This window comes from Spinacia oleracea, chromosome 2 (assembly GCF_020520425.1).
Source record: "Spinacia oleracea cultivar Varoflay chromosome 2, BTI_SOV_V1, whole genome shotgun sequence".
NCBI classification, from domain to species: domain Eukaryota; kingdom Viridiplantae; phylum Streptophyta; class Magnoliopsida; order Caryophyllales; family Amaranthaceae; genus Spinacia; species Spinacia oleracea.
The window spans coordinates 91,619,378-91,634,883 of NC_079488.1; the positions used below are offsets into that span (position 1 = coordinate 91,619,378).

General features: G+C 33.3%; 2 protein-coding genes across 3 annotated transcripts; both read right to left on the reverse strand.

Annotated features, from left to right (window-relative positions):
• Positions 1-1,343: 1,343 nt before the first annotated feature.
• Positions 1,344-3,619, reverse strand: LOC130467083 (uncharacterized). The gene is made up of 3 exons (XM_056835543.1): positions 3,427-3,619; positions 1,730-2,266; positions 1,344-1,610 (listed from the first exon to the last, which is right to left on the reverse strand). The coding sequence occupies exons 2-3, from the start codon at positions 2,101-2,103 to the stop codon at positions 1,412-1,414; spliced, it is 573 nt and encodes a 190-aa protein (XP_056691521.1). The 5' UTR covers positions 2,104-2,266; positions 3,427-3,619; the 3' UTR covers positions 1,344-1,411.
• Positions 3,620-8,340: 4,721 nt separating this feature from the next.
• LOC110792528 (uncharacterized) lies at positions 8,341-12,598 on the reverse strand. Of its 2 annotated transcripts, none has more exons than XM_056837316.1 (4): positions 12,432-12,598; positions 10,046-12,010; positions 8,777-9,923; positions 8,341-8,682 (listed from the first exon to the last, which is right to left on the reverse strand). In XM_056837316.1, the coding sequence occupies exons 2-3, from the start codon at positions 10,616-10,618 to the stop codon at positions 9,045-9,047; spliced, it is 1,452 nt and encodes a 483-aa protein (XP_056693294.1). In that variant the 5' UTR covers positions 10,619-12,010; positions 12,432-12,598; the 3' UTR covers positions 8,341-8,682; positions 8,777-9,044. The 2 variants fall into 2 exon arrangements, with proteins under 2 accessions (XP_056693294.1, XP_021853042.1); XM_021997350.2 differs by having other exon boundaries at positions 12,441-12,596.
• Positions 12,599-15,506: the final 2,908 nt, after the last annotated feature.

Here is a 15,506-nt window from a genome sequence, read left to right on the forward strand (position 1 = left end):
TAAAGTACTGCATTGCTGTCATCAAAAAAATTCCGCAATCTACATGATCAGGGTTATCTGATCTCCCAGCAAAGTCCAGAATTGACATTTCAAAATTTAAGCAATCAGCAGCAGCCGCATGGCCAATCTCTAGTAGAAACTGTGCAAATTCTTCAATAAGCAATGACACCATTGCCATATAATCATCATGAATCTTCTTACTCCAAATTATGTTGTCAACATAGACAAGACTTCTCTGATTTATGTTGACAATCAACAGAGAGAGGTTTGGTAAATAATGGGAAAGAAAAACTGCAAATGAATCAAGGGAAAAAAGTAAGAAAAATCAAACTAAAATATATAAAAACTTAACTATTTAATATCACAAATTAACTATTACATATAAAGGCATAACTACCAAAATACCAACTTACCATTCCCACATTTTTCAGATTGAATCTGTGGTCATTGATTTGCACCCAATATTTCCAACTATTGATAAGTTCATCAATAATTTGATTTAGAGATTCGGCTGACTTCGTCTTAAGAGAACCTTCAAGCTTCCTCTGGCATAAGCAAAAAACCAAATTTAATTAGAAAACAGTATAAACAAATTAACTGAACTGAATACAAAACTAGGTACTTTTATGTGTAACTAATTGATGGAAAAGGATAACTAATTCATGGAAAAAGTTAACTAGTTGATAGAAATAGTTAACTATTTGATTGCAAAAGTTAACTAATTGATAGCAAAAGTTAACTAATTGATAGAAAAAGTTAACTAATTGTACAACAAACTAACTGAAGTAAATACGAAACTAGGTACCTTAATAGTATAACTAATTCATGGAAAAGGCTAACTAATTGATTGAAAAAGTTCACTAATTGATAAAAGAAAGTTCACTAATTGATAGAAAAGGTTAACTAATTGATAGAAAAAATTCACTAATTGATAGAAAAGGTTAACTAAATGTACAACAAACTACCTGAAATGAATACAAACCTAGGCACCTTAATAGAATAACTAATTCATGGGAAACTAATTGATAGAAAAAGTTCACTAATTGATAGAAAAAGTTAACTAATTGATAGAAAAAGTTCACTAATTGATAGAAAAAGTTCACTAATTGATAGAAAAAGTTAACTAATTGATAGCAAAAATTAACTAATAATACCACAAACTAATTGAAATGAATACAAAACTAGTTACTTTACAGTGTAGGTAATTGATGGAAAAACTTAACTAATTGTTTGAAAAGGTTAACTAATTGTCAGAACAAGTTAACTAAATGATTTAAAAAGTTAAAAAGTTAACTACTTGATGGAAAATGTTAACTAATTGATGTAAAAAAAAAAAATTGTGGTAAAAAGATAAGTAACTCATTATTTAAACGATACAACATAAAAAAGTAAAGGACATTAATAAAAAAAATTACGTAAAATAGAAACTAACCGTGTACTCAACACCAAAATAGAAATTGTTTTGTTCTTTATTCAACATGAACTGATTTTTGTTCAAGAGAATAGACCAAATCTCAACAATGTTGGATAAGATATATTCCTCAGGAATCAAACATTGCATTTCCTCCCTATTTATTTTGTGGAGCATCCCAAAAATAAAAACATCAGCCCTGTTACACAAAAATTAAAACAAATAAATAAGGAAAATATTAAATTATGTAAAAATCTCAACTAAATGACATATATAGTTAACTAATTCATCTCACAAGATAACTAATTGTTAACTTACCGTTGATCAAGTGCCTCATCATCCAAGAAACAGAAGTCAATTACTTCTTTTTCCAGTCTCCTCAGACGACCGAGGGTCTTCGGAAATCTCTCCATTAACTCAGATAAGAAGAAGACTTCTTCTGTAGCAGAACCAATGGGAAGACTGCTATAGAAACTCCTAGCTTCTCGTTCAGGTTCAGCATCTTGGGGAGCAACATTTCCAGAACCTTCAACATTTTTCTCAATTGGCCCCTTATCACCAGGTCCATTATCACCAGAACCCTTGTCAGCAGCACCAACATTCTCCTGAATTGGCCCCTTGTCAGCAGCACCATCAACAGCTTGAGAAGGAGCATTATCATCAACAGCATTATTTTCGTAAGTGTTCAGCATAGGCAACAATTGAGTCAATTATCTCCAAAAACACAGGATCACTGTATCCTGGACTGTCTGATAATTCTTGTCGCCGACTCTTTAACAAATTTATACGGTCCTTATGGAAACTGGACACAACATATAAATCGCGACAATATATTCTCATTGCCAATTGCAACTCCTTCACACAAAAAAAAGAAAAATATTAAGAAAAGAAAACAACAGCTAAATAGTTAACTAATTGAATTATCTAAACAATTATATAATTCATGGAAAAAGATAACTATTTGATGGAATACATTAACTAATTGTTGTATAAAGTTAACTAATTAAAGGAAAAGGTTAACTATTCGATGAAATAACTTAACTAATTGATGGAATGATGAAACTATTGGAAAAATTCATTAAAAATAAGTTCACTTATAGAGAAAAATAGTTAACTAATTGATGAAATAAGATAACTAATTGCTGAAATAGGTTAACTAATTCATAAAACAAGTAACACTTGGTTAACTACTTAATGGAAAAAGTTGACTAATTGCTGTAAAAACTTAACTAATTTAAGCAAAAGGTTAACTATTGTGAGATAGGTTAACTAATTGAATAAAAAGGTTTACTAATTCATAAAAAAAGTTAACTAATTGATGGTACAAGTTAACTAATTGAATAAAAAGGTTTACTAATTCATAAAAAGGTTAACTAATTGATGGTACAGGTTAACTAATTGAATAAAAAGGTTTACTAATTCATAAAAAAGGTTAACTAATTGCAAAATAGGAACTCCTTCACAAAAAAAAAAAGATAACTAATTGATGAAATACATTAACTAATTGCTGTATAACGCTAACTAATTAAAGGAAAGGGTTAACTATTTGATGAAATAACTTAACTAATTGATGGAATGATGAAAGATTGGAAAAATTCATTAAAAAATAAGTTAACTAATTGATGAAATAAGATAACTAATTGCTGAAATAGGTTAACTAATTCATAAAACAAGTAACACTTGGTTAACTAATTAATGGAAAAAGTTGACTAATTGCTGTAAAAGGTTAACTAATTTAAGCAAAAGGTTAACTATTGTAATAGGTTAACTAATTGAATAAAAAGGTTTACTAATTCATAAAAAAGGTTAACTAATTGATGGTACAAGTTAACTAATTGAATAAAAAGGTTTACTAATTCATAAAAAGGTTAACTAATTGATGGTACAGGTTAACTAATTGAATAAAAAGGTTTACTAAATCATAACAAAAGTTAACTAATTGACAAAATAGGTTAACTATTAAAAAGATTCATTAAATATGAACAAAAATAAATATGAACATTATCATGACTTACATCATCGCAGGTAGCTTGAATTTCAGCATCTGTTTGAGCACTTTCCGGAATTTGAAACTCAATAATCCTGCTTCGATCAGCTTGGGAATTACCCGGTGCACCTTCCGAAGCTTTAGCAGAAGCAGCAGGAGCACCAGAAGCAGCACGAGCAGCAGAAGCAGAAGGAGCAGCAGAAGCAGAAGGAGCAGCAGAAGCTTCAGGAGCAGCGGAAGCTTCAGGAACCTCGAGTTTGATAGGGTTAAGACCCCCTAACAAATCAGCAAAAGTCTTAGACACGGGATAGCTGGTTATATCAACCAAAGCTACCCCAAAACCCATCTTCTCTTCGGAAACCAGACGTTCAGTCACTTGTTCATCATTCCAATGTTGAACAATTGGGATTTCCTTAGGGGGGACTACACCCCGAAATAACGATCTTTGGAGATAAATTATCTCCAAAAATAGAACACAGTCACCAACCTTGTCATTTTTGACACTCGCTCTCCACCTCTCGACAGTAAACCCAAGCTGATTTAACACGTATTTACACCAATTTTGTTTCACAATCTGTGAAACATCCTCAACAGCCTTCAAAACCTTGATGTCTAACAACCGGTTAGACGTAGGAGCCAAAAATACACCTATAAAAACAATAAGATAATTACAGAAATCAATAAGATAATATGTTAACTAATTCATAAAAATAGTTCACTAATTAATGTAAAAAGTTAACTAAATGATGAAGAAAGTTAACTAAATGTAAAATAGGTTAACTGATTGATGAAACCAGTAACTAATGGATAAAGAAGGTAAACTAATTATTAAAATGAACTAATTAATGAAAAAAGAAGAATAATTAATAAAAAAAGGTAAACTAATTAATGTAAATAGTGAACTATATACTTGCTGTTAAAGGTAAATAACTTGAGCATGATTAATTTAGAAATTTTTACCTAAAACATATACCACAAAGGCACGTTTAAAATCATCTCCACATTCATCTATTTTCAAAAAAGATTCCAACTCCGTCAAGGTGGGTGCCTGAACAGTTGGTTTCTTATGGAACTTCTCATTCCATTTTTGAATCATTTCATGGTTGGCATCTCCTTCAACCCGCTTTCTTGGCGTCTCTTGAACATCAAAATCCTTGTTCCATGGCAAGCCAAAGACGTCATAGACATCATAATCATATAACTGAACATTTTGTGTTTCTCCAAACTGGAGCATATGACCAACACAATTAAAATGTTGAAGCAGCCATGGAACAAGGCGTGTGTTGACTTCATGAAGTCGAACACTCAACAAACCACCAAAACCTATCTCTTTAATGGCTTTCACTTTGTTTTCATTCTTCTTTATAGAATTAAGAAGATTAATCAACGCCTCTGGTCTACAATTTAGTTTGTAACCCCTACACAAAACAAAAGAATTTAATTAATGAAAATATTTAACTAATTGCTTAAGAAGTTAACTAATTGAAGAAAAAGGTTAACTATTTAATGAAATAGGTTAACTAACTGCAAAAACTTCACTATTCATGCAATAGGTTAACTAATTGATAAAATAGGTTAACTAATTAATGGAAAAAGTTAACTAATTGCAGTCAAAAGTTAACTAATTATTGAGTTAACTAATTGCAGTCAAAAGTTAACTAATTAATGTAAAAGGTTAACTAATTAGTGAAAAAGTTAACTAATTAGTGGAAAGATTCTTTTTAAAAAAAGGTTAACTAATTACTGAAAAATATTTAACTAATTGTGTTTAAAGGTTAACTAATTATTTTAATTACATAACTACTTCATATAGGTAAAATAATTTGTTTCAAAGCAAAAGTAATTAATTTAAAAATAAATAACAAATAGTCATACCTATCCAACTAATTAAACAGTGATAAATAACAGTTACAAAGATAGGTTAACTAATTGAAGAAAAAGGTTAACTATTTAATGAAATAGGTTAACTAACTGAAAAAAACTTCACTAATCATGCAATAGGTTAACTAATTGATGAAATAGGTTAACTAATTAATGGAAAAAGTTAACTATTTGCAGTCAAAAGTAAACTAATTATTGAGTTAACTAATTGCAGTCAAAAGTTAACTAATTAATGGAAAAGGTTAACTAATTAGTGGAAAAAGTTAACTAATTAGTGGAAAGATTCTTTTTAAAAAAGGTTAACTAGTTACTGAAAAATATTTAACTAATTGCAGTCAAAAGTTAACTAAATTATGCAAAAAGTTCACTAAATGTAAAATAAGTTATGATAATTGCAAAATCCATTTTTAAATAGTCATACCTATCCAACTAATTTAACAGTGATAAATAACAGTTACAAAGATAGGAGTTATACCTATCCAACTCTACAACTTCCCCGCCATCTTCCGTATATTCTACTTTAACTTTCGACTTCTTTGGCCCCCTTCCAATTTTCCTCTCATCTGCACTCAGCTTTGGACTAGCTGGAATATCTTCAGTCGGCCTTGAACTGCCTTCAACATCTTGACTCGACTTCCCAGCATCGTGATAATCAGATGCTTTGTTTGCATTTTTTGACCTCATTATGTGAACTGAAACTATAAATGAATGTAGTTCAATATATTGCAATGCGCAAATAAAAAGAATGTGTAATGAACATAAGCAGTATAAATAGCAATAAAAACAAAACAATTTCATTGTGTAACTAATTGCTTTGAATGTTTCACTAATAGGTTAAAATAGTTAACTAATTGGATTATGCAATTAACTAATTGGTCAAAAAAGTGAACTAATTGCTCAAGAAAGTTTGAAATTAAATAAATTAACTAATTCGTTTAATACTTGATTTATGAATGTCAGAATATGACTAATTGCTTTGAAAGAATAACTAATTGGTAAAAATAATTAACTAATTGATTAAAAAACTAATTATTTATCAGCGAACTTTTAATTGAACAAATTGAACAAAAACACCAAAACAAACTTCAAATTATGAACAAATTGAACAAAAAGAAGGGAAAAGGACAAGAAGCTTCAAAAATATTATCGAAAATGAAGAACAACCAAAAGTATCACAAATCACAATTACAAAACCCTAAATCACAACCAAAAACAGTAAGAAACAAAAAAGAACTTCAAATGATAACAAAATTGAACAAAAAGAAGAAAAAATGACAACAAAACTTCAAAAATATTGTCGAAAATGAAGAACAACCGAAATTATCACAAATCACAATTACAAAACCCTAAATCAAAACCAAAAACAGTAAGAAACAAAACGAACATCAAATGATGACAAAATTGAACAAAAAGTAGATGAAAATAGAAAGAACTTACCGAAACTTGAAGTAAATCGGAAAATATCACAATCACACCTTCAAAACCCTAAATCGAACGAAAAAAAGAGGATAAATCAGTAAGAACTACACACGAACAAAGAAAAACAAGTGAAAATGCAAAAACTTACAGAAATTGAAGAAATCGAAGAGAAGATCAAAGAGTAGAAGCTTTCTCTCTCCTGAAATGGAAGAACTCGGCGGTTTCTCTCTCTAAAAGTGAACAGTGATTTGAAAATGGGCAAAAACGTGGGAAAGAAAACCTTTTATACTAAACCCGAAAAAATAACCGTTTTCGACCCGATTCGGATTTGACCCGCGTCCTGACCCGCGTCACGACCCGCGCTGCCACGTCACCCGTCTGACGCTGTCAGTCCGCCTTATTCAAGTTTTTTTGTAATTAATATACACATACAACCCAAGAAAGATACAACCCAAAAAATATTAGGTGCGCGTGATTACCTTCCAATAATAATAATAATTAGCACCAACGAACATTGTTAGTTGTTCGTGATGGGTCTTCGATCAGGTATAATAATCCGATGGGCACAAAAATAGAATATGAGATTTTGTTTTCAAAGTGAAAAGGCATGAGCTAGCTTCTTTAATTCATAGGCGGTGGAATTTTGATAAATAACTTTTGTGAAGCAATGGGTTTACATAGATACTCATGAGATGAATCAGTAAAACTAACGGCAAAACAAAATAAGAATGAGAAAATAATAGGGCTGCCGTAATTAAATATTATTAGGGTTTAAGTAGTATTTATAGATGGTTCATAATAAGAAGGAAAAATTCACGTAAACAGTCCCAACTATTAACATCCTTCTTTAAACGGTCCCAACTATCGATTAACTATGATTGGGCCGAATTACTTATCCTATTTTATAGCAATGGGCCTTAATAAAAAATGACCTGTTGTAGCAGGTTAAAACCTATACACGTGCATAGCCGTGATATTTAATGAAACAAAAAATATCTTTTCATTTTTAACTTTTCTTTTTCCCTTTCCTTTTCCACTTTTTCCTGTAATTATATCCTTTCTCCCCCTCATTAATTCATCTCGTTAGTTTTGGTCTATGTATTGGGTCTTTTTCTCTTCAAAATTATTTATATCCTCCATGGCTATGGCTTCAAAGTTTTTCTCTTCTAATACTGAGGAAAATCGGGAAATCAAGTGTCACTTATTTGTGTCGCCGGCAAGGACCGCAAGGAGTGGAAAAAATATTGGAAATAGATTTTATAGTTATTCTTTGTGGCCTGTAAGTACAAGAACAATTACAGCTACATCTTTCTCGTCAAAAAAAAAAGTACAAGAACAATTAATCTCAACTATCATAATTGTACATTTGCTCAAAAAATACAACACTGTTTTGCTCAAAATAACAGCTAACGGTAGACCTGTCAAACGGGTCGGTCGGGTTGGATTGTAAAAATTTATTTTCGGGTTCGGATTCGGATAAAATCAGGTTACGGGTCGCAAAATCTTGTTCAAGACCCAGTATTTTCGGGTCGGGTTCGGGTTGGTTTTCGGGTCGGGTTGGTTTTTGACAGGTCTAGCTAAGGGTGTGCACATTGTCTTTTCGAGATAACTGATCCTGCCTGGTATACCAAGAGAACACAGATGAAGGTGGAAAAGTGGCCAGGAAAGATTAGCCTTCTTGTTTTAGTTTTACCAAAATAAAAGCACTATTTTGCTCAAAATACAAGCATTAGTTTGCAAAAATTACAAGCATTGGTTAATCAAAATATAATCTACTGTTTGCTCAAAATACATAAAGGAGTGTGCACAAAATGCTACTGTTTTGTGAGACTACAAAGCAGCTAGCTTAAATCTCCTCTTCTTAACTCGCATTTGAGGCCTGCTAAAGCAGCTTGCGTGGAGCTTAAACCCTCCCCTCTTAATTAGCACTTGAGACATGACTTCCTAAAGGAGTTGACATTGAGCACTTAGTTACAACTGGTGTCTGGAAAAAATATTAGCAAATATTAGTACGAATAATTTGAAGAAATAGATTTGATAAACTTGAAGAAATAAACTAAATGAATACAAAAACTCACATTCGTCGTAGGGGTGCCATCAAATCCAATGAACACACCAACACCTTGAGGTACATTGGTTCCCCTTCTCTTGCCTCTAGAACCCTTGCCTCCTCTTTTACCGTTTCCTTCTCCCGGGCCCTTTCCTTTGCCTTCTCCTGAACCCCAGGCTGTGTTGTGGAGGTACTTGCCCCAATATTATTACATATTTTCTGCTTCTTTTTAGCTTGTTGGGATTGTTCCACAATTTTGTCTTTATCGGGACATCTTCTTTTGTTGTGGTTTTTTTTTACTTACATACACTACAATGCATTTCGATCCCATGCTTTGTTAACCTCCCTGGTTTTTTTGGATTCTCATGAGGGTCCTTCCTCCTATTCACCCTAGGCCTACCGGATCCTATTTTTATGGGAGGTGGATTTAGTGACAATTGGACTTTAGGCCAGTGCTTATCACCAACACAAGGAGCGATTGATTCAGAGTATGCTTTCATGTAGGTGTCTCTTTTGTACCAATGAGAAACATAATCCTCGGCATTTTTATGACAGAAAAATATACATGCTACGGCATGACAACAGGGAATCCCTGTAAGATCCCATTTTCTACATGTGCATGTATTAGCTACTAGATCAACTGTCACAACATCCATAAAATGACTAACTTGAAACCGAGTACGTGTGGATATTGTGACAGTGCATAAGGAGGCAGCATCCTTAGCTAAATTCAGTTTAGCTTGGATCCTAGGGCACACCATAACAGAAGTCTTCTCCATATCCATGTTCTTAACTGCTAGTCTTTGCATCAAAGTTGTTCTAATATCCTCAAGCATGTATATCAAATGTTTTGTTCTTGCATTAATAATGTACCCATTGAAAGTCTCAGCCAAGTTATTTACAATCACATCTACTTGTGTATCCGTGTTTAAAAAATCTCTACAAAACACCACAGGTCTATAGGATCTAAAACTTACAACAGCTTCCGGGTCAACCTTCTCCATTTCCTCAAGGGCATCATTATAATCTGCCATATTATAAGCTTTAACAGCCCTCCAAAAAAGTAATTTCATCTCATCACCTTTAAAAGATTTGTGCCAGTGTGCAAAAATGTGTCTGGCACAATGCCTGTGTTCAGCGTTTGGGAGAATATTGGCAACAGCAGCTAAAATACTCTACACATTGCAAACATAATTCATATAATTATCAACATAATTCATAACATTACAAACATTATGAACAATAAGACATAAAATAATTAGAGAAATATAAAAAGAAAATGAATAATGTATGTTACCTGATGTTCATCTGATATGACTGCAAGGCCATCTCCTTGACCTAGTTCCAAGTACGTTTGTAATTCATGCATGAACCACTCCCATGAATTATTGTTTTCTCCTTCTACCACTGCCCATGCAACCGGATACATCTGATCATTCCCGTCTCTCCCCACTGCTACTAACAATTGTCCTCCGAGGAATGTCTTAAGGAAGCAAGCATCTATGCACAACAGTTTTCTACAACCTGCCAGCCAACCCTTTTTCACCCCGTTAAAACATATAAAAAGCCTTTGAAATACTGCTGGACTATTTTTAGAATCAGTGACCAAAATTATGTGAGAGTTTGGATCACTATCCCTCAATGCCTGCAAGTACCTGCCCACCTTGTTGTAATGTTCTTGCATTGAACCATGTAACATCCTATGAGCATTGTATTTTACCTTATATGCAACACCCTTCTTGATAAGAATTTTATAAGCTCTCTTCACAGTTTCCATAATTTCTTTAGCAGGCCAATGCGGCCTTGCTTTGAAAATCTCAAGAAATTGTGATGCAAGCCAAGTTGACTTTAGTTGCTTATTTTTCTCCATATTTCTAGGGCAACAATGTCCATTATCTACTGATTTCACCACAAAACAGGCCCTTACAGAATCCCATGACCCATACAACCTAAATTCACAGCCAGGCAAGCATTTAACTTCCAGCCTTTGTTGTCTCTTCTTGTTGCTAGTGACAAAACTGAGATTTCGTCCTTGTAATATTGCAAATTTTGCCACTGCCTTCTTAAATGATTCTCTGTTAGGAAATCTGTATCCGACTTTCCATTGAAAATTAGAGAAGTCAGTGCTCTCACTAATAGTCAGCCCCCTTGCCCTTCTTTTTTTTCCCTAGAAATCTTCTTCCTCGCTTTCACCCGGAGTTAAGATCTCATCATCACTATCCTCATACTCACTAACATTCATCTCAGGTAAGTCATTTACAGATTTAGGAGTAGGAACTTGTTCATTTGAACCTACTTTACCTGCTGCAATTTCTCTTTGTAATTGTTGAGCTAGCTCAAACAACTTAGCATTGTATCCCCTGACGTTTTCTCTGGCATCCTTTAATTCATCATCACTGCTGTCACCTTCTTCTACTATTAAGTCTTCATCATCAATCTCCTCCAACTCTTCTTGTTCTATGTAAATCTCATCAACATCATCATCAGGTTCAGATTCACTACCATCATACTCTTCACTTTCTGACTCATACAGTGGATTTGTTCTGTCTTGAGATAAGTCACCCTCGTTCTCACCTATTAGATCTTTCAATGGAATCGGACTTTCTGGCCTATCATCATACCATGTGTGATAGTCATCAAGATGTGTTTGGTTAGTGGACTGTGTTTGGCTTTGTATAGGTAGTATATCATTGTGTTTGATGTTAGATGGATGGGATTTTGTGGTTACTGGTGAAGGGATTTGTGCAAGGGGAGGATTATTTTGCACTTTCTTAATTGGACTTTTCCAAAGTGGAGTGGGCTTTTTAGGTTGGGTGATATTCTTTGGTAAGGAAGCCTCTTTAGGTTGGGTAGCTTTTTTAGCCACAAAAGAAGGATTTGTTATTGTAGGTTGGGGAGTTTTTACAAGGTTTGGTACATTCACTTCATCAACAACATATAAGTCAATGGTCCTAAATTTAAGAGCTAAAGCACCCATTTCTAGTACTTCAGTATCATTGTAAACCTGTCTTAAACTACTGTCCAAATTCAAATCTGGAACTGAGTACAATATACTATCAATTGTTTTGTACCCACATTTTTGTGCTAATTCTAACAGATACCACCAACATAATTCATCTGCATCAACTGGAAAAGTTTTAACTTTACCTCCCACGTACTGGAACCCTCTTCCATCTTTCTTAAACTTTCCTCCGTGCCAAAATCGAAGCGTAACAACAGTGTTCGACATTACAATAAGCCAAGTACAATTATATCAGCATACCTGTTTTGATAGAAAAATGAAATTTATCAAATTTATTTTCATAGTGTTTACAACCCCTAATCCACATCAATTGTGACCCTTAACAACAAGAATTGCGATTACAACCCTTAACAACAATAACAAGTAAAGGGCAGCAGAGTATTACCAAATTTGTCATATTAGTTTAATTGCAATTATGTAATTGTGATAATAAATTAAACCAATTAACTAGACTAATTAAGGTTACCCACTAGATCCATGTCTAACACTTGAGTCCTGACAACCTTGTAAAGGTCAATCAAATAATCAAACATGCTTGCCCACTAAATCGTGTAATCAAACAAAACTAATCTAACTAAAACCATAAATTATCTATCTTTAACCCAAAATATTGGCTTTAAATTCTCAATCTTTAACCCAGAAAACAAGAGTACTAAGTTACCTAAATTACCGTTGTTTGCCGAAATTCTAATTAATTCCCCCGTAAATCGACCTTTGCACAGCTTCACACACACAATTCGAATTTTGAAAAAGAAAAACCTCTGTGTTAATGGGGTAATGCCGTAATGGTGTCTAACATTAGAAAGAAGAAGAGAGAGTTAACAACAGCAAAAGGGTAAGAAAGGAGGGAAAAAAGTAGAAAAGAAAAGGAAAAGAGAACAAATAAATTAAATAAATTTTTGTTTCATTAAACATCACGTGCTGTGCACATGTAGAGGTTTTTTACCTGCTATAGGAGGTCGTTTTTTTTATTAAGGCCCATTGCTATAAAATAGGATAAATAGTTCGGCCCAATCATAGTTAATCGATAGTTGGGACCGTTTAAAGAAGTATGTTAATAGTTGGGACTGTTTATGTGAATTTTGCCTAATAAGAATCCTACTAGGTTTAAAATTGTCATTTAACTTTTCGAAAATATTAAAGATACTAATTAACTATGGAAAATAATTTAATAATACTTACAACTTCATTTTCGATAATAAAATATATTTTACGAAATCATAGAATATTGGGGTATCACAATCTATCCCTCTTAAAAGAAGTGTCGTCCCGAAACTTAAAGTTAGAAAAATATAGGGTATTACATGAAGAGTCTACACCATCTAGGGCTGAGCAAAACTATTTGAAAATCCGAATACCCGAATATCTGATCCGTATTTGATCCGATTTTTTGGATATCCGATCCGAAAAATGATTTCGGATCAGATATCCGATCCGAAAATTCGGATATCGGATACCAATTCGGATATTGAATGTAACATTTTCAGATATCCGATATCCGAAATATTATCCGAAATTTTGAACAAATATCCAATATTATCACAGCCCACAATCCACAGGCCCAAATCCACGCACCTTTTTCCCAAACTTCACCCTACCCATTCACTTCAACCCTAGCTACACTACAACACTACTGTCATAGTAGTCAACTAGTCATACATACGGAGTATATTCTCTTTCTTCCAAAATCCTAAAACTTACCCACCTTCCTCCTCCATATCTATGAACTTCATATTATTAATTTCCACCGGGTTTGCAGTTTACCATTTTCATGTTGTCTATTTCTTTTTCCTTCTTATTTCTCATAATCCAAGATCTGATTGTTACTGTCAAGATCGACAAAGGAGGCCATGATTACCAAGAAACTAAAATTACAACACCAATCACAAGCAATATATGTAGATCTACTTTTCGTTTTATTTTTTTGTTCTTTTGAGTTCATTTGTTAAGTTTTTAGTTCCATATTAGATATTTTCTTAAACCTTTTGTTCTTTAATTTCCCCCTCCCTCCCTAAATCTGCAATTTGTAAATTTTGAATTTTAATCTACAAATTGTCAATTTTGTATAACAAGATAATACATAAATTGCAATTTTTTGGATTATATGAAAAAATATGCAGTAAAAAGCAGAAGACAAGCCAAATAATTGATGAACACCAAAATGATGGATATCCGATATCCGACAGTACCCGATTTGAAACTTTTCGGATACCGAATTTCGGATATCCGAAAATTTCGGATCAGGTACAAATATCAGATTTTAGATTTTTTGGATACGGATATCCGATCCGAAACGTGATTTCGGATCGGATATCCGATCCGTGCTCAGCCCTAACACCATCTCCACAGCATCAAACAGAAAGTGAACAGATTCATCATAAGCATAGGACTCCTAGAATTAAAAATGAATTGAGGCTGAAAATCTTGTTGTTCCTGCTATGTAGAAAACTTAGAAGGTCAGAAAACCTCATTTATGGGACAATTTAGGTGGATGTTAAAAAGTTTGGTTACACAAGGAAGGCAATTGGAGGGATATGAAACAAAGCAAATAGACAAAAGGCATCCATGGATTCATATCTTTAATTATGAAAGCAAATATCACAACTGTGGTAGGAAAAAAATTCAAGTGACATATGAATCTATAGCATCAATAGGCATGGGGGACAGGAAAAGCATTAGATATCTTGCAAAGATGCTGAATTTGGGGGCAACAACAGTTTGGATATTGGTGAAAAGAAAACAGATAAGACTACACTCAAGTCCCTTGCATCCAGGCATTTCAGAAGAATGCAAGATGGCAAGGATGAGGTGGGTACTTAGACTCATAATGGATTACTCTATATCAAATGATCCCACATATTACACCATGTATGATTTCATTCATATAGATGAGAAATGGTTCTATCTAACGCAGAAAAGTCAAAGAGTTTATTTAGCAAACGTTAAAGAATATTTTTGATTGAATTTTATTGGATTTTTGGCATTGATTTTTCATGTTTGGTTTTGGTTGATTGAATTAGTTCGATTTCTTTAATTAGTTTCATGATTAGGTTTTGTGCTAGTTTAATCTTAATTCTAATCATGTTCATTGAATAGTTTATAATCTAGAGATTAGGGTTGAAGCTTTGGATGTAGAATTGGGGATTTTGGATATTATTTTTTGATTAAATTGATTAAATGATGCTTGATTCTATGTCTAGTTAGTTTAGGATTAGCTAACCTAAATGCTAGAATGTTGGAGTGTTTGGTTTCGAATTGGCACGAGAGCGTGATTCGTTTCTTGCATTACTTTGGCTTGTTCGTTCATGAGTTCCTCTTTGAATCTTGATTGTAGCAAAAGCTAGATTAGGATTAGTTGAGTAGTATATTGGCCACACCACAACTTGTATTTCTTATGTGTTAAAGCCCAAAGAAGCTTAGCCACTGCAGCCTTGTTCCAAAGACACATTTCTTTAAGATTCCAACCCCCTGCAGTTTTAGGAAGGCACATGTTGGACCAGGCAACCAGAGATTTCCTTGAGGGATCAGTGTGACCAGTCAACAGATAGATTATGCAGAAGTTCTGAATCTCCCAAATAACCTTCTTGGGCAAAATGAAGATTTGACACCAGAATGACTGTAAACTCAAAAGAATATATAGTTTGCACCAGTTGAAGCCTGTCAACATATGTAAGGTTCCTAGAAGTCCAAGTTTTGGCTCTAGCAACCACTTTCTCAATCAATGGCCTACACTGGT